Source organism: Ornithorhynchus anatinus, unplaced genomic scaffold, assembly GCF_004115215.2.
Source record: "Ornithorhynchus anatinus isolate Pmale09 unplaced genomic scaffold, mOrnAna1.pri.v4 scaffold_264_arrow_ctg1, whole genome shotgun sequence".
NCBI classification, from domain to species: Eukaryota; Metazoa; Chordata; class Mammalia; order Monotremata; family Ornithorhynchidae; genus Ornithorhynchus; species Ornithorhynchus anatinus.
Genome location: NW_024396743.1, coordinates 3,522,970 through 3,540,802, shown reverse-complemented (window position 1 = coordinate 3,540,802; position 17,833 = coordinate 3,522,970). Strand labels below are relative to the sequence as shown.

The 17,833-nt window shown below is 58.5% G+C and overlaps 2 protein-coding genes across 10 annotated transcripts; one reads left to right on the top strand and one right to left on the bottom strand.

The window, feature by feature from the left end:
- Nucleotides 1-1,162: 1,162 nt before the first annotated feature.
- On the top strand, nt 1,163-5,937 carry ARL16 (ADP ribosylation factor like GTPase 16). Of its 5 annotated transcripts, XR_003756590.2 has the most exons (6): nt 1,163-1,257; nt 2,559-2,617; nt 2,789-2,902; nt 3,949-4,064; nt 4,411-4,706; nt 5,655-5,937. XR_003756590.2 is itself a non-coding variant. In XM_029056768.2 (5 exons), the coding sequence occupies exons 1-5, from the start codon at nt 1,194-1,196 to the stop codon at nt 4,533-4,535; spliced, it is 450 nt and encodes a 149-aa protein (XP_028912601.1). In that variant the 5' UTR covers nt 1,163-1,193; the 3' UTR covers nt 4,536-4,753. The 5 variants fall into 5 exon arrangements, 4 of the variants coding, with proteins under 4 accessions (XP_028912601.1, XP_028912596.1, XP_028912600.1 ...); XM_029056768.2 differs by lacking the exon at nt 5,655-5,937 and having other exon boundaries at nt 4,439-4,753; XM_029056763.2 differs by lacking the exon at nt 5,655-5,937 and having other exon boundaries at nt 4,411-4,753.
- Nucleotides 5,938-9,037: 3,100 nt separating this feature from the next.
- LOC100680859 lies at nt 9,038-17,169 on the bottom strand. 5 transcript variants are annotated; one of them, XM_039911041.1, is made up of 7 exons: nt 16,129-17,169; nt 15,697-15,780; nt 14,421-14,541; nt 14,187-14,209; nt 12,755-12,890; nt 11,525-11,692; nt 9,038-10,752 (listed from the first exon to the last, which is right to left on the bottom strand). In XM_039911041.1, the coding sequence occupies exons 3-7, from the start codon at nt 14,481-14,483 to the stop codon at nt 9,817-9,819; spliced, it is 1,326 nt and encodes a 441-aa protein (XP_039766975.1). In that variant the 5' UTR covers nt 14,484-14,541; nt 15,697-15,780; nt 16,129-17,169; the 3' UTR covers nt 9,038-9,816. The 5 variants fall into 5 exon arrangements, with proteins under 5 accessions (XP_039766975.1, XP_039766977.1, XP_039766974.1 ...); XM_039911043.1 differs by having other exon boundaries at nt 13,898-14,209; nt 15,697-17,169; XM_039911040.1 differs by having other exon boundaries at nt 15,697-17,169.
- Between the last annotated feature and the right edge of the window lie 664 nt (nt 17,170-17,833).

Below are 17,833 nucleotides of genomic sequence, written 5' to 3'. Positions count from 1 at the left end.
TCATCGGGTCGTCCCCCGTGAGGCTCACAGTTAATCCCCATTTGACGGATGAGGGAACTGAGGCCCAGAGAAGTGAAGGGACTTGCCTACAGTCACACAGCTGACAAGTGGCGGAGGCGGGACTCGAACCCATGACTTCCGACTCCCATGTCTGGGCTCTTTCCACTGAGCCACGCTGCTTCTCTAACTTACTATGTGGCAGCCACTGAACTAGGCGCAGGAGTGGATACAAGTGAAACAGGCCGGACCCAGTCCCTGTCCCCTATGGGGCTCACAGTCTTCGTCCCCATTTTCCAGATGAGGGGACTGAGGCCTAGGGGACATGACTTGCCCAAGGTCCTTCTGACTTCCAGTCCCCTGCTCTACCCACTAGGCCCCACCGCTTCGCCCTGCCTTGCTCTCCCTTCCCAGCCCCACAATTATGTCCACAACCGGTCCTTTATTCATTCAGTCGTATTTATTGAGCGCCTACTGCGGGCAGAACACTGTACTAAGCGCTTGGGGAGTCCAATTCGCCAACAGAGACTTGCCCCCAGTCACACGGCTGACAAGTGGCAGAGCGGGGATTCGAACCCATGACCTCTGATTCCAAAGCCCGGGCTCTTTGCACTGAGCCAGGCTGCTTAGCACAGTGCTCGGCCCATGGGAAAAGCTTAACCAATGCCATCGTCAGAAGCAGCGTGGAAAGAGCCCGGGCTTTGGAGTCAGAGGTCATGAGTTCAAATCCCGGCTCGGCCACTTGCCAGCTGTGTGACTGTGGGCAAGTCGCTTCACTTCTCTGTGCCTCAGTTCCCTCATCTGTAAAATGGGGATGAAGTCTGTGAGCCCCACGGGGGACAACCTGATTCCCCTGTGTCTACCCCAGCGCTTAGAACGGTGCTCGGCACATAGTAAGCGCTTAACAAATACCATCACTATTATTTATTATTATTTCACTCTCCCAAGCGCTTAGTACAGCGCCTCGGGCCTAGTAGGCGCTCAATCCAGCTGACAGGCTGGGAGGGATGGACGGGGAGGGCGCCCATTGGCCGCCTCTGAGGCGACGGAGGGCGGGAGCAGAGGCTCGAGGGGAGGGCGCTGATTGGAGGCGGCGCGGGGCGGGCGGCCAATGAGGAGGAGGCGCGAGCCGCCTGGGGACCAATGGGAGCGGGGAAGAGGCTCGCGCGACGGCGGCGGCGGCGGAGGGATCCGGGATGTGCCTGCTGGTGCTGGGGCCCGCGGGAGGCGGCAAGACGCTGCTGGTGAAGCGACTGCAGAATATCCTTCCGCGCGGGGGGGTGGGGGGGCGGCGGTCCTGGCCTTGGGAGGTCCTGGGTTCTAATTCCACCTCCGCCTCTTGTCTGCTCTGTGACCCTGGGCAAGTCACTTCACTGGGCCTCAGTGACCTCCTCTGTCAAATGGGGGTTGAAACTGTGAGCCCGGGTGGGACCACCTGATGACCTCGTATCCACCCCAGCGCTTAGAACAGTGCTTGGCACTTAGTAAGCGCTTAACAAATGCCCTTATTATTCTTATTATTGTCCCCTGGGTGACCGTGGGCGAGTCACTCGACTTCTCTGGGCCTCAGTTCCCTCCTCTGTCAAATGGGGATGAAGACTGGGAGCCCCCAGGTGGGACAAACTGATGACCTTGGATCCACCCCAGCGCTTACAACAGTAACTTGGCACCTAGTAAGCGCTTAACAAATACCCTCATTATCAATATTCTTGTCCGCTGTGGGCGAGTCACTTCCCTGGGCCTCAGTAATCTCATCTGTCAAATGGGGATGGAGACGGTGAGCCCCCCTCGTGGGACAACCTGATGACCTTCTATCTCCCCCAGCGTTTAGGACAGTGCTTGTCGCCTAGAAAGCACTGAATAAATGCCCTCATTATTATTATTATTGTCCCCTGGGTGACCGTGGGCGAGTCATTTGACTTCCCTGGACCTCAGTGACCTCATCTGGGAAATGGGGATGGAGACTGTGTCCAACTCGATATAATAATAATATCGTTGGATTTGGTGGATTTGCCTGTATCTATCACAGCGCTGAGTATAGTGCCTGGCACGTAGTAAGCATTCAATAACTACGATCGAATTGAGTGAATGAATGATTTGCCTGTTCCCACCCCAGCGCTTAGTGCAGCGTCCGGCACCTAATAAGCGCTTAACAAATACCACAGTTATTATTATTATTCTCTGGGCCTCAGTTCCTTCATCTGTAAGATGGAATTTCAAGAAGAATCAGACTGGTATTTAAGCGCTTACTATGTGCCGAGCACTGTTCTAAACGCTGTAGCATGGCCTAGGAGAAAGAGCTTACGCCTGGGAGTCTGAGGTCCTGGGTTCTAACGCCTGTTTGCTGTGTGGCTTTAGGGCAGTCACTCCATTTCTCTGGGCCTTGGTTTCCTCTTTTTTTAATCCAAGTGAAGTGAGTTGCCCCAGGTCGCACAGCAGACGAGCGGCGGAGCCGGGATTAGAACCCATGACCTCCTGTCTCCCAGGCCACCGCGCCACGCTGCTTCTCTGATTGACTGATGAATGAATGAACAGATGAATGAACTTAACCACGTCCTCACAGCTGACCTCTGGAGAGACAAAGGGAGACCTCGGAGATCCCCCCCCGACGCAGCCCACGGTACCGACCCGTCGATCGTTGCTATTTACTGAGCGTTACACCGTGCAGAGCACTGTGCCGAGCGCTTGGGAGAGTCCAATGGGGCGGAATCAGGACCCCGGCGACCGAGGGGGACCCCCCCCCCCCCCACCCCGGTGATGTCACGCCTTGTTTTCCTCCCTCCCCAACCAGGTGGGCACGAACCTCACCGACCTCGTGGTCCAGAGGAAGATGGTGGTCAGGGAGCTGGGTGGGCGCATGGCCCCAATCTGGCCCAGCTACTACGGAAGCGCACGCGCCGTCATGGTGAGGGAACTTTCCCGACATTCCTCGAGGGGGGCTACCTTTTCCATCAATCAGTCGATCGATCGCTGGTATTTATCCAGCGCTTACTATGTGCAGAGCACTGGAGTTTCCTGCAGGTCTCTTCCCTTTCAGTCGATCGGTCGGTGGTATTTATCGAGCGCTTACTATGTGCAGAGCACTGGAGATTCCCGAAGGAGGTCTTCCCTTTCAATCAGTCGATCGATCGGTGGTATTTATGGTGCGCTTACTATGTGCATCATTGATCAATCAGTGACATTTATCGAGCGCTTACTACGTGCAGAGCACTGGGGTTTCCTGCAGGTCTTCCCTTTCAATCAGTCGATCGATCAGTGTTATTTATCCAGCCCTTACTATGTGCAGAGCACTGGAGATTCCCGAAGGAGGTCTTCCCTTTCAATCAGTCGATCAGTGACATTTATCGAGCGCTTACTCTGTGCAGAGCACTGGAGATTCCCGAAGGAAGTCTTCCCTTTCAATCAGTCGATCAGTGACATTTATCGAGCGCTTACTCTGTGCAGAGCACTGGAGATTCCCGAAGGAAGTCTTCCCTTTCAATCATCAGTCGATCACTGGATGGTATTTACTGAGCGCTTACTAAGTGCAGAGCACTGTACTAAGTGCTTGGGAGATTACAACACAACAATAAAGAGACACACTCCCTGCCCGCGGCGCTTAGAACGGCGCCCGGCGCATAGTAAAGCGCTTACCAAATACCCCAATTTGGCCTGCGAGTCAGAAGGTCATGGGTTCTAATCCCGGCTCCGCCACTTGTCTGCCGCGTGGCCTCTGCCGCGTGGCCTCGGGCAGGTCACTTTGCTTCTCTCTGCCTCGGCGACCTCATCTGTCAAATGGGGATCGAGCCTGGGAGTCCTTCGCGGAACAGGGGCTGCGTCACCCCGATTTGCTTGGATCCACCCCCGCGCTTAGTACAGCGCCTGGCACGTAATAAGCGCTTAAGAAATGCCTCCGTTCTTCTGATGATGACGATGCCGACGACCGCGGGCTCCCCTCTCCCTCCGCCCCAGTTCGTCATCGACGCTTCCGACCCCACTCAGCTGTCGTCGTCCTGCGCCCAGCTCCTCAGCGTCCTGTCCGCGGAGCAGCTGGCCACGGCGCCCGTCCTCGTCCTCTTCAACAAGATGTGAGGGTCCGGGGGCCCCGGGGGCGGGCACGAGGGGGCCCCCGTCTTTCCGGGCAAAGCCACCTCACCTCTCTGGGCCTCAGCTCCCTCCTCTGGAAAATGGGGATCGTCGGCCCCACGTGGGACCACCTGACGCCCTTCTATCTCCCCCAGCGCTTAGAACGGTGCTCGGCACCTAGGAAGCGCCTGATGGACACCCTCCTTTTTAGCGTGACGATCCGAAGGGCGGGCTGCGGGAGGTGGGCGGGAGTCCTCCTTGGGTGCCGCTCGTGGGCGGGGGCATCTGGAGGGGGGCGGGAGGGACGTGGCCGCCGCCGGGGCCGCAACGGGTTTCCCGCGGGCGCAGCGACCTGCCGTCTTACATGACCCCGGAGGAGATGGAGGGCCTGCTCCGCCTCCCGGACATCATCGCCACCGCCGGCCGGCCCGTCGCCACCGCCCGCGTCAGCGCCCGGGACGGCACCGGCCTGACCCAGGTCCTCCGCTGGCTGCGGGACGCCCGCCTCGCCCCATCCCACCGACCCAGCTAGCCTCCCGGCGGGGAGGAAGGCCCGCGGCCCCAGGTGGCGACGACCAGGAGGACGGTCATTGCGGATAACCAATAATGACGACGTCATGGCGATTGGGATCTTAATAATAATGGTAATCGTGCCCTTCGGGGCTCGGTGGCAAGGGCCCGGGCTTGGGAGTCAGGGGACGCGGGTTCTGATCCCCGCCCCGCCCCTTCTCGGCTGTGGGACTCCGGGCAAGCCGCTTCACTTCTCTTAGAACGGTGCTTGGCACGTAGTAAGCGCGTAACGATTACCATCATTATTATTGTGATTCTCTGGGCCTCAGTTCCCTCATCTGGAAAATGGGGATGAAGACCGGGAGCCCCACGGGGGACGACCTGATTCCCTTGTATCCACCCCGGCGCTTAGAACGGTGCTCGGCACAGAGTGGGCGCTTAACGAAGACCGCCGTTATCATTACTACTGGGTGAGCGCCGGGGTGGATCCGAGCAAATCGGGTCGGACGCAGTCCCCGTCCCCCGTGGGGTTCACCGTCTCAATCCCCGTTTTCCAGATGAGGGAACTGAGGCCGGGAGAAGTGGAGTGACTGGCCCAGGGTCGCAGAGGAGACGAGTGGCAGAGTCGGGATCAGAACCCGGGACCTTCTGACTCCCGGTCCATTACGCCACGCTGCTCCGTGACGTTTGTCGAAGCCCCCCAGATTCGTGCGTTCGCAGTGAGGTTAACCCAAAGGCTGAGACACTCTAGTGGATTGGGCCCAGGCCCGGGAGTCGGAAGGTCTTGGGTTCTAATCCCCCCTCCGCCACTCATTCTTTCTTTCAGTCGGATTTACTGAGCGCTTACTCTGTGCAAAGCACTCTACCAAACGCTTAGGGGAGGACAACGTAACAGTAGACAGACACATTCCCGGCCCACGAAGACTAGAGGACGAGCTTACGGTGTAGAGCCCTTCTACCCGCGTTTAGTACAGTGCTTCGCACAGCACACGGCAAGCGCTCAGTAAATACGACCGAATGAATAAAACACCTCCTTCAAGAAACCTTCCCCGACTATCGTCTTTTTCCCCCTCCGTCTCTAGACCGGAAGCTCGACGTGGCCGGGGAACGTGTCAGCCGACTCTCTCGTATCTTACTCTCCCAAGTACTTAGCACAGCGCTCTGCACGTGGTGAGCGCTCAATAGACGCCGCCGATCGATCAGTCGCTCCGCACACGGTAAACGCACGGGAAACGCTATCGATTAATCGATTGATTTCTCCTCTGATTGGGCCTCTCCCTTATGGCGCTTGGGTCTTTCCCCCCGGGAGGCGGAGGTCGTGTCCACTGTAAATCCGTGGTATTTACTGAGCGCTTACTCTGTGCAGAGCACCGGACTAAGCGCTTGGGAGAGGGCGGACCAAAAGAATCAGCGGATGCGTTCCCTGCCCACCGCGGGCTTAGTGCTCCGCACACCGTAAACGCTCGGTCGATGCGATGGGTCGGTCGATGCAATGAGGCGGGATCGGGGAGAAGCGCTTGGCACATAGTAAGCGCTTAACCAATACCATCGTTACTATTAAATGGCCGACTCGGAATACGGTGTCTTCCCAGCTGGTGGAGGTGGAGCGCGGCGTCCTTCATTCGACGGTATTTGCTGAGCGCTCACTGTGTGCAGAGCCCCGTACTGAGCGCTTGGGAGGGGACCGTAGGACGGGAAAGAGACGCAGTCCCTGCCCACAACGAGCTGACAGTCCAGAGCGGGAGACGGACGTGAAGAGAAAGAAATAAATGAGGGATGTGGCGGCCCTAAGCGGCGTGGGCCTGGGAGGGGGGGACGAGTGCGAGTCGGGGCGACTCAGAAGGGAGGGGGAGAGGAGGAAAGAGGGGAAGGCCTAGTCCGGGAAGGAAGGTTGTCCTCCTCCTGCCCGGGTAGGGGGGCTTCTCCCAGCCGGGGCCCGGGCCTGGACCCGGGGCAGGGGTGGGGGGCCAGAAAGTGTCCGGGGCAGGGGCCCCCCGGTCGTGGGGGCGGCTGCCGCGACACTGCGCTCTGCTCCTTTCGGCCTCTCCCCCTCACGCCGTCTCCCTCCTTCTTCACACTCTCTCTCTTTCCCTCCATCTGTCTCACTCTCCCTCCCTCCGGCTCTCTCCCCCTTCTCTCTCTTTCTCCCTCCCTCTCTTCCATCCTCCCTCTCCCTATCTCCCTCTTCCTCTCCCCTTTTCCCTTTCTCCCTCCCTCCCTCCCTCCCTCCCTCTCTCTCCCTGTCTTTCTCTCCCCATCCGCATCTCTTCCCTTTCCTTATCCCTCTCTTCCCCCTCCTTTCTCTTTGTCTCTCTTTCTCCTCCCTCTCTGTCTCCATCGTCCTCTCCCTTTTTCCCTCCCTCTCCCTCTCTTTTTCTCTTCCTCATCTCTCTCCCTTTCTCTCCCCCATTCTCATCTCACACTTCCCCTTTCTTTATCCCTCTTTCCCCCTTTCTCTCACTTTCTCTCTCTCTCGCTCTCCCTTTCTTCCATCCTCCCTCTCTGTCTCCATCTTCCTCTCCCTCTTTTCCCTCCCTCCCTCTTTCTTCCTCTCTCTCCCCCTCATCCTCCTCTCTCACTCCCCCTTTCCTTATCTCTCCCCCCCCCCCCGCTTTTCTCTCTCTCCCTCCCTCTTCCTCCCCCCGACTCCATCTTCCTCTCCCTCTTTCTCCCTCTCTCTCCTCCTTTCTCCCTCCCCCTTCCTTTCTTTCCCCCATCCTCATCTTTCACTCCCCCTTCCTTATCCCTTTCTCCCCCCTTCTCTTTCTCTCTCTCCTTTTCTCTTTCTCCCCTCATCTCTTCCTCCTCTCTCCGCCTCACATTCCGTATCTGTCATTTATTTCTTTATATTAATGTCCGTCTCCCCTTCTAGACAGCAAACTCACTGTGGGCAGGGAATGTGTCTTTTGTATAGTTACATTGTCCTCTCCCAAGTACTTAGTACAGTTTTCTGTACACAGAAAGCGCTCAATAAATACGATGACCTGACTGATTTACTGACTGAATGACAGATAGTAAGCGGTTAACACATACCATCCCAAAAAAAAAAAAAAAAAGACATGGACTCCATCCGTTTCCCAAACTCACTTGTGAAACCCAAACCTGAGATTTCGGCTCCTCCCATCCGGGTGTGTCTTGCCGGGAACCGAAGGATTGAGTTTCGTTTCTCTAGAAAACAGAACATTTGAAGCAGGAAATTGAGAGTCACAGCCTTCATCCCCGGCAGTGGAGGTGATGTAATAATTGATATCTTTATGGTACTTGTTAAGCGCTTACTGTGTGTCAGGCACTGTAATAAGCGATGAGGTAGATACAAGTTAAAATCCGGTTGGACCCAGTTCCTGTCCCATGTGGGGCTCCCCGTCTTTCATTCCCACTTCACAGGTGAGGTAACTGAGGCCCAGAGAAGCGAAGCGACTGGCCCAGGGTCACCCAGCAGACAGGCGGCGGAGCCGGGATTGGAACCCAGGTCCTTCTGACTCCCGGGCCCGGGCCCTAGCCACGAAGTACGCTGCTTCTGACGACGAAGAAGCTCCAAGCCTTCAGTTCGGTGCTCAAAACACACCATTTATTGATCGGTTTTTCATATATAATATATACCTATGTTTATAGCATATGCTATAAATGAATACTGATAGATATTGATGTAGAGTCTCTGTCCCACATGGGGCTCGAGGTCGAAGTAGGAGGAAGTGGGATTTAATCCACATTGTACAGTTGAGGAGACTGAGGCCCAGAGAGGTGAAGTGACTTTCCCGAGGTCACACAGTAAGCGGTCGACAGAGCCGGGATGAGACCCCAAGTCCTCTGACTCCCAGGCCCGGGGCTCCTTCCGCTAGGCCGCCCCGCTTCCCTAATAACCTGTGTAACCTAATCTCTACTAATTTCGTCTAATAATAATCCATGGGGAAACCTGTATTCTAACTGAACACATTCTTTAATATCTCAATCAGTTAAAGCTTATGATCGGTTAGATGTCATTTCCCATCCTGCCGATTAGCCTCGGCATTTCCAGAGTTAAAATACCGTTCAAAAGGCCGTCAGTCCGTCGAGAGTATTTACTGAGCTCTTACCTCGCGCAAAGCACTGTACTAAACGCTTGAGAGAGTCATAATGACTGAGGTAGCTCTCCGGTGCTTACGACGTACCAAGCACTACAGTCAGTCAGTCGTACTTACTGAGCGCTTACTGTGCGCAGAGCACCGTACTAAGCACTTGGGAGAGGACAGTAGAACAATATGAGAGACCCCTTCCCTGCGACCTTACAGTCTAGAGCGCTGCACTAAGCGCTCGAGAGAGTATAATACCAAAATTATTATCATTATCACTATTGTTCTTACAGTATAACGATATAACAGACGCATTCCCCGCCCACGACGACCTTTCAGTCTACAGCACCGTACTAAGCGCTTGGGAGAGCACAATACCAAAACTATCTTTATTTTTCTCATTACGATATAACAGTATAAGACACACATTCCCTGATCACAACGACCTTACGGGCTAGAGCGCCGTACTAAGTCCCTGGGAGAGGACGATACCGAAATTCTTCTTCTTGTCGTTATTACGGTATAACGGAATAACAGACGCGTTCCCTCCCCACGACGACCTTACGGTCTAGAGTACTGTACTAAGCGCCTGAGACAGTACGGAACCACAGTTATTATTATTATTACGACTTACAGTATTACGGTATACCAATATAAAAGACGTGTTCCCTGCCCACAACAAACCTGAAGCACTGAGATGGGTACAGGGCGATCAGACCAGACACACTCCCTCCCCGTCGTGGGATTCCGGTTCCGGGGGGAGAGAGAGCAGGTACTGAATCCCCATGTTCCAGATGAGGGAACTGAGGCCCCCGGGGAAGTGAAGTGACTTGCCCAGGGCCACTTGGCCCGGGGGGAAGCGGCGGAAGGCGAACCCAGGCCTCCTGCCTCCCGATCCCCGGGCCCTCTCCCCCAGGCCGCACTGCTTTTCCCCGGGCGTCGACCCCTGAACGCAAATGAACAGACTCAGATTCAAACCATCGGACAGGAATTGGCCGCCTCTTGCCCGAGGAACCTCGCAGATGGCAGTAATCATTCATTCGATAGTATTTATTGAGCGCTTACGACGTGCAGAGCACTGTACTGAGCGCTTGGAATGAACAAGTCGGCAACAGATGAGTCGGCAACAGATAGTAGAGATGTCTCATCGGCCTCTCGGTCATTAAAGCGATGGGACGGTGGCGTACGCCACCCATCATACCGTACGTATCCCGGCCTCTATCTGTAAATCGATTTTAATAGCTTTGGATAGAGCGTCCAAAGTAGGAGAATCACGACCGCCTTTATCCGGGTAATTCCGATCCTCGACGCTAAGGCCGCCTTCCTCCCCGCCTCCCCTCTCGTGGGTCCTCTCAACGCCGCCGTCGGCGGTCGCCCGCCCGCCGTCGTCATCTCGATTCCCACGGTCGCAGATCCCACCACCGACATCGCCCCCGCTCCCGACTCCGTCCTCCGCGTCATCCACGCGGCTTTCTCCCCCCGGAACCCAGGCGTCCCCGAAAAAGCGGACCGAACCGAACCATTTCCTGACTCGGTCCCTGAGGTCTTTCAACATGGCCTCTTGTTCCAGAAGGAGGACCCGCCAGGCGGCGCCCCTCGTCTCTCCGACCTCCTTCCCCGAGACCTTGAGGTACCAGAGGAGTTTCCCCAAGGAATCGGCTTCCGCACAGTTCCCGTACGGCCAAGAGGCCTTGACCTCCACGCTGGGAGGCGGGGGTTCGAAGTCGACGTCCGGGAACATCTCATGACACCTACTACAGGGGACGGACGGGACGAATCTATCCCCATTCCACTTGTAGGCCGTGCTGATCACTTTCCCGGGGAAGGTCACGGACCACTTCTGTCCGTGGGAGAAGGTCCAGACGGCCAGGGCCACCTCCTGGGGCCACCGACCGAGACTGGCCGCCCGGATGACGACGAACCGGGCCGCCTTCCCCTTACAGGCTATCGAACAGCCGAAGAAAGGCCGACTTCTGCGTCCCCGGTCGTCGGTGTAGAAGCTGACGCTGACGGTGGAGGCCAGAAAGTAGTTCACGCTCTTGGGGTCCACTTTGGTCTTCAGTAGGTATCGGTGGAAACGCTCGAGGTCTTCGAGGACCTGCTCCGTGTCGAAGCGGTTCACCTGTTCGAGCTGGAGGTAGAAGAGTGCCGGAGAGGTGACCGAAAGGCCCCCGCGCTCTCCCGAGCGCTTACTACGGCGCTCCAGACGGAATAAGAGCTCAGTACGTAGCTCTGGTTTCTTTCTCTCTCTCGGGGTCCGGGGGAGGGGCCTAGAACAATTCTGGACCCGTAGTAGGCGCTTGAGTAGCGGCGTGGCCTGGTGCCTAGAGCCCGGGCCTGGGTTCTCATCCCGCCAGGTGACCTTGGACAAGTCACTTCACTTCTCTGGGCCTCAGTTCCCTCATCTGTAAAACGGGGACTAAGACCGTGAGCCCCACGTGGGACGGGGACTGTATCCGACCTGACGAACCCGTATCCGCCCCGGCGCTTGGAACGGTGCTTGGCACGTAGCGACCGCTTAACGAGTATCGTTATTATTAGCCTCGTTCTTATTAAGTGTGTCCAGATCTGTAATTTATGTATTTATACTTATATTCATGTCTCTCTCCCCATCTAGACTGGCTGATAATAATAATAAGGGCATTTTTTAGGCACCGTACTGGGCACTGGGGGGGATACGAGCCAACGGGGTTGGACACCGTCCCACAGTGGGCTCACGGTTCTTCGGCCCCATCTTAGAGATGAGGGAGGAGCTGAGGCCCAGGGAAGCGAAGCGACTCGCGCGGGGTCACACGGAAGACGGAAAGCGGAGCCGGGATCAGAACGCGTGGCCTTCCGGACTCCCGGGCCCGGGCTCTAGCCGCCGGGCCGCGCCGCTCCCGCCGGGTGGCCGGGGAACTTACGAAATCTACGAGGAAGGCGTAGGGCGTCTGCCGGGGGATGAGGGTCTTGTATTTCTCAAAGGCTTCCGGGAAATCCTTCCTCAGCTCGGAAAAGAGCCCTTCAAACAGCTCCTTGGGCTGCACCTCCGGCTCTTGGATGTAGCCAAGAACCAACAGGGAGTGGAGCACCTGGATGGGAGAAAGTGGGGTTCTGAAGAAGCCGGACCCCGAAGAGCCAGCCGGTCTCTCCAGCCTCCGGGATGAGAGAAGGCCCTTCCCACCCGCCTCCGCTTCGGACAGAGACTCCTCACCGGCGGCTTTGGAGCCGTCCGTCCCCTCGCCCCCTCCGACCTCACCCGGCCGCTCTCCGACTCCAACCCGGCCCGCACGCTCCGCTCCTCTGGTGCCGACCTCCTCGCCGGGGCTCCGTCTCGTCTCTCTCGCCCACGTCCCGCCTCTGGCCCGGAACGCCCTTCCTCCTCAAATCCGACGGACGATCCCGATCTCCTCCAAGAGGCCTTCCCCGACCGGGCCCTCTCTTCCTCTTCCCCCACTCCCTCCCGCGTCGCCTCTGCCCTGGAATCTCTCCCCTTTATTACCCCCTCCCTCGGCCCCACCGGATCCATCGTTTATTTAGAGTCCTGTCCGTCTCCCCCTCTGAACCGGAAGCTCCTCGTGGGCAGGGAACAAGTCGACCTACTCCGTTGTATCGATCGATCGATGGGCGGGATTGTCCGGGCGCTTACTACGTACACCGCGGGAGAGAACGGCCCGACGGAACCGGCAGACACATTCCCTGCGCCTAAGGAGCTCGTCGGCCTCTCCCAAGCGCTCGGTCCAGTGCTCCGCACACAGTAAGCGCTCGGTAAATACCGTCGTCGGATCGACTGGCTGATTCGGAAGGATGGGAAGAGGAGGAAAGACGGGGAGGGGTGGCGGGAACGACCGAAGGGGTCAAACCGCCAACCGGTCGCACCGTCTGAGCGCTCACTGGGTGCGGAGCCCCGGACCGGACGCCGGCCGACAGTCGGTAGACCCAACCCCCGCCCACGGCGCTCAATAGATACGATGGAATGAATGAACGAAGGAGATTACGGTCGAGAGGGGGCCGCGGGCATCAGGATAAATTCCGGATACGGACTTAAATGCTCCTCTGATTGCCCCCCGATTATTACCGACCGACTGGCTGAGGGGGGCCGGGGGCGGGGGGGGCGGGCCAGCGGGTAAAAGAGGGAAGACCGGGGCACGAACCTTTTCCAGAAAGGTATACTGGATCTTTTTGGGTACCGCCTTGTATTTCAGCAGGTGCAGAGTTGCACAGAAAAATTGATAAGCGCTCTTCACGAATTTGCCTTTATTCCAGGTCTGGAATTCCCAATTCAGCTCCCTAAAACGAAAGGGGAGACAGAGAATGAGACCCCAAAGCAGGAAACCAAACCTGTGTGGCCTGGGAGCCAGAGGACCTGGGTTCTTAGAATAATAATGATGATGATGACGACGATGGTGTTTGTTAAGCGCTTACTATGTGCCGAGCACTGTCCTAAGCGCTGGGGGAGATACGTGGTAATCAGATCGTCCCACGTGGGGGCTCACGTTTTTTAATCCCCATTTTTCCGGATGAGGCAACTGAGGCACGGAGAAGTGAAGTGACTTGCCCAAGGTCACAGAGCAGACAAGCGGCGGGGCCGGGATTAGAACCCACGGCCTCCGACTCCCAAGCCCGGCCTCCTTCCACCGAGCCACGCCGCTTCTTCTTCCGATCCCCGCTCGGCCGCTCGCCTGCTTCTCCGTGGCTCAGTTTCCTCATCCTTAAAATAGGGATAAAATGCCGGGCAGCCTGGCCGAGCGGAAAGAGCCCGGGGCCCGGGAGTCAGAGGCCGCGGGTTCTAATCCCGGCTCCGTCACCTGTCCGCTGGGTGACCTGGGGCAGGTCACCTCGCTTCTCCGGGCCTCGCCGACCTCGTCCGTCAAAGGGGGATTAAGACCGTGAGCCTCACGTGGGACCACCTGATGATCTTGCGTCGCCCCCCGCGCTTAGTACGGTGCTTGGCACACGGGAAGCGCTTAACAGATATCGTCATGATTATCATCTGATTGGGCATCTCTTTATCGTTCTCTTGCCCTCCCCCAAAGGCTCGCTACGGTGCTCCGCACCCGGTCGGCGCTCGATAAATCCCACCGAACGAAAGAACGAACGATCTCGTTTCCGCACTGGGGCTCCTTGAGGGCACCGAATAATCGGCGGCGGCGTTCGTGGGAAAATCCGCCGTTTAGTACGGCGCTTGACACGTGGTGGGGGCTTAAGAGATACCACGGTCATGATTATGCTTGTGCCCAGGTGGAGCGCTCTGCTCCCGAGGAGGGACGAGAGGTCCTCGAAACCGGATTTCGTACCATCCGAGAGAGGCCCGCCTCTCCATCGATCAAACGCCACTTAAAACACAAGAGGAAAGAGCAGATTTCCGCGTTACTTATTTCTCTCCGTCCCCCTAGCGCCGGCAGTCGATGGAGGGAATCACGCTGGGGTCCCCCCTCCGGGCCGGAGGCTCCGCACGGCCGGGGAATGCGGCCACCGACTCCGTCCTCTCTCCGCCGTCCTCTCCCAGGCGCTCAGTCCAGTGCTCCGCACGCAGTAAGCGCCGAATAGATACCATCCCTTGTCGGACTGATGGAGATGTGTTACCTCGCTTCAATCTCAAGCCGGTCCTGCAGGAGAGACAGGGAGGGAGAGATCGAGTCGGATTATCCGGCAGGAGATCATCGGACTTCTCCCGACCCCCGAAACCAGCGCCGAAGAGGGAACGTTAGCGGCGGTTGGGCTCCGCTCGGGATCGCGAGACCGTCTGCTCGCCGTCGGGCCGGACTCTCCCACAGCGCTCTGCGCGGCGCGGGCGCTCGGTGAACGCAGCGGACCTACCGGCGGGGAGGGCGGAGGGGGACTCGGCGTTTCCAAGATTCCGGAGTCCCGATCCGACGACATCGTGATGTCGGAGACGGGGACCGGTCGGCGAGAGGAGGCGGCGGCGGAATCGATCCGCCTGCGGGGAAGGAGAGATGGCGGGAAGCGAGTCGACGAGGCGATATCCAGCGATAGCGTCAGCGGGGTGGGGAGAGGAAAGGCAGGGCAGGGTCGGGGGGGCTCGGGAGGGGAGACGAGGAACGCGGTCGGGGGCCTCTGGCCACGGCCGCCGAAAGATAACCCTTCCGACCGCTGAGGTGGATCCGAGGCGATGGGGTCGGACGCGGTCCCCGTCCCCCGTGGGGGCCCCGGCCTCCATCCCCTTTTTCCAGAGGAGGGGACTGAGGCCCGGAGAACCGAAGCGACTTATCCGAGGTGCCGCGGCGGACGGGCGGCGGAGGCGGGAGGGGAACTCGGGTCCTTCTGACGCTCGGGCCCGGGCTCTACCCGCTAGGACACGCCGCCTCTCTAAAGGTGGCTCGGGACTAGGAAAAAAGGCAGGATTGTGGAGGAGGAGGGAGGCCGGGGTTAGCGGTGTCGTAATAATAATAATAATAATAATGTTGGTATTTGTTAAGCGCTTACTATGTGCGGAGCACCGTTCTAAGCGCTGGGGTAGACACGGGGGAATCGGGTCGTCCCACGTGGGGCTCACAGTCTTCATCCCCATTTTACAGATGAGGGAACCGAGGCCCGGAGAAGTGAAGTGACTCGCCCACGGTCACACAGCCGACAAGTGGCAGAGCTGGGATTCGAACTCGTGAGCCCTGACTCCAAAGCCCGTGCTCTTTCCACTGCGGTACCGTAGCCCGGGAGTCGGAGGTCGCGGGTTCTCATCCCCGCTCCGCCGCTTCTCTGCCGCGGGCGAGTCACTTCACTTCTCTGAGCCTCCGTTCCCTCGTCTGGAAAACGGGGATGACGACCGGGAGCCCCACGGGGGACGACCCGATGGCCCCGGGTCTCCCCCCGCCCCCACAGCAGCGCTCGGCCCGTGGTAAGCGCTTAACCAACGCCGTCGTTATCGTTACTATTATTGGACCCTCCCGAGCGCTCAGCACGGTAGGTGCTCAGGGCGTACGACCGAGCGGATGAACCAATAGATACGATCGAAAGAATGAGGAAGATTGGGGATTTCCTAGGGCGGTGGAGGAATCCCCCAAGGGAGCGGGAGTAAACCGGGCGGAACTTTCGGATCCCGACCGAGGGTCCGATCTCGGATTCGCCGAGCGCTTACCGCGTGCGGAGCGCCGGGCTAAGCGCTTGGGAATCCAACCCAGCAATAGAGAGAGGGCATCCCCGCCCGCGCCGGGCTCACGGTCTAGAAGGGGGGAGACGGACGGCGAGACGAGTAAGACGGGCACCGGCGGCACGCGTAGAAACCAATAGAAATCTAGATGCGGGCGCGTCGAAACAAGTCAACGGGCATCCGCTCCCGAACCCCAAAATCCATCCCGGGCCGGCTGACTCCCTATCCCCGATCCCACGCCGGGCTCACGGTCCCGGGGGGAGGGAGAACGGGGATCGAACCCCCGTTTCGCGGACGGGCAGCCCGAGAACCCCGGGAAGCTACGGGACTCGCCCAGGATCGCCCCCGACCGCTAGACCCCCGGGGTTCCCCAAGCGGCATCTCGGACCAAGCCCGAGATCGTCGCCGATTTGTACTTACCGAGCGCTTGGCACGGCGCTCCGCGCAGGCGCTCGCTAGATCCGGCCGGCCGGACGACCGTCCGACCCGATCGCCTCCGCTCTACCCCGGGGCTTAGGGCGGCCCTCGACTCGTTCGTAGGCGCTCAGCAGATGGTTACGATCTATACCGGCGTTATACGTTAGGCACTACGGGCGCCTACGGACGTACAGTTGACGTTATCACCGCTATCAATAAAGGTGACAAAAGGAGACGAGAGACGGCGAGCCTCACCTCGAAACAGCAGTGCAGCCGCCGCGCCCGCGGCTTTTGCTTTCGAATCCCGGAGCGGGAGAAGAGAAAGGAATGAAAGTGAAGAAATACCATTTCCGGGAAGGAGCCCGCCTCGGGAAATCTGGTAAACCGCCAGCCGGCCGACCCGCCCCCGTCCCAGACCGGATCGAACCGGTTCCCCGCGCCCCGGGCCCCGGGTCGGGGTGGCGGGACGGTCGGCTCGGCCCGCGGGGGCGGGGGAACGTGTCGGATCGTTGTCGCGCCTGTCTCTCCGGAGCGCTTAGTACAGTGTCCTGAACGAATGACTGAATGACCGAACCGGGTGAGCCGGCCGATGGCGGCGCTGCTCGGTTTCCTCTTCTGTAAGATGGGGATTACGCTGCCGAACGACACGGTCTAGTTTGAAGAGCCCCGGTCTGGGCGTCGGAGGACCCGGGTTCCAATCCCGACCCCGCCTCCGGTCTGCCGCGAGACCCCGGGCCGGTCCCTTCGTTTCTCCGTGCCTCGGTTTCCTCTTCTGGGAAATGGGGATTAAATTGAGGAACGACACGGTCTAGTTTGAAGAGCCCGGGCCTGGGCGTCGGAGGACCCGAGTTCTAATCCCCGCTCCGCCTCTGGTCTGCCGTGAGACCTCGGGCGGGTCCCTTCATTCGTCCGTGCCTCGGTTCCTCTTTTGTAAAATGGGGATTAAATTGAGGAACGACACGGTCTAGTTTGAAGAGCCCGGGCCTGGGCGTCGGAGGACCCGAGTTCTAATCCCCGCTCCGCCTCTGGTCTGCCGTGAGACCTCGGGCGGGTCCCTTCATTCGTCCGTGCCTCGGTTCCTCTTCTGTGAAATGGGGATTAAATTGAGGAACGACAGGGTCTAGTTTGAAGAGCCCGGGGCTGGGCGTCGGAGGACCCGAGTTCTAGTCCTTATTCCACCACCGGTCTGCCGTGTGACCTCGGGCAGGCCCCTTCATTCGTCCGTGCCTCAGTTCCTCTTCTGTAAAATGGGGATTAAATTGAGGAACGACACGGTCTAATTTGAAGAGCCCGGGCCTGGGCGTCGGAGGACCCGAGTTCTAATCCCCGCTCTGCCTCTGGTCTGCCGTGAGACCTCGGGCGAGTCCCTTCATTCGTCCGTGCCTCGGTTCCTCTTCTGTAAAATGGGGATTAAATTGAAGAACGACAGGGTCTAGTTTGAAGAGCCCGGGCCTGGGCGTCGGAGGACCCGAGTTCTAATCCCGGCTCCGCCACTGGTCTGCCCTGAGACCTTGGGCAAGCCTCTTCACTTGTCTATGCTCCAGTTCCCTGACCTGCAAAATGGGGATTCAGCACCCGTTGCCCCCGCCGCTGAGCCCTTGACCCCCATCTGGGTTTACCTCGGCGCTCAGTAGAGTGCTTGACACCTAGTAAGCACTTGACAGGATACAATTATTGCCGTTATTATTATTAATAATGATACCCGTTC

What these genes read in the sequence shown, in the direction of transcription:
- ARL16 (XM_029056763.2), top strand. Translation starts at nt 1,194, where the DNA reads ATGTGCCTGCTGGTGCTGGGGCCCGCGGGAGGCGGCAAGACGCTGCTG. An exon ending in GCTGGTGAAGCGACTGCAGA is followed by an intron (nt 1,258 to 2,558) that starts ATATCCTTCCGC and finishes CCACGTCCTCAC; the next exon opens with AGCTGACCTCTGGAGAGACA. An exon ending in GAAGCGCACGCGCCGTCATG is followed by an intron (nt 2,903 to 3,948) that starts GTGAGGGAACTT and finishes CCTCCGCCCCAG; the next exon opens with TTCGTCATCGACGCTTCCGA.
- LOC100680859 (XM_039911040.1), bottom strand. Translation starts at nt 14,483, where the DNA reads ATGTCGTCGGATCGGGACTCCGGAATCTTGGAAACGCCGAGTCCCCCT. An exon ending in CCCCTCCGCCCTCCCCGCCG is followed by an intron (nt 14,210 to 14,420) that starts GTAGGTCCGCTG and finishes TCTCTCCTGCAG; the next exon opens with GACCGGCTTGAGATTGAAGC. An exon ending in ACGCCTTCCTCGTAGATTTC is followed by an intron (nt 10,753 to 11,524) that starts GTAAGTTCCCCG and finishes TTCTACCTCCAG; the next exon opens with CTCGAACAGGTGAACCGCTT.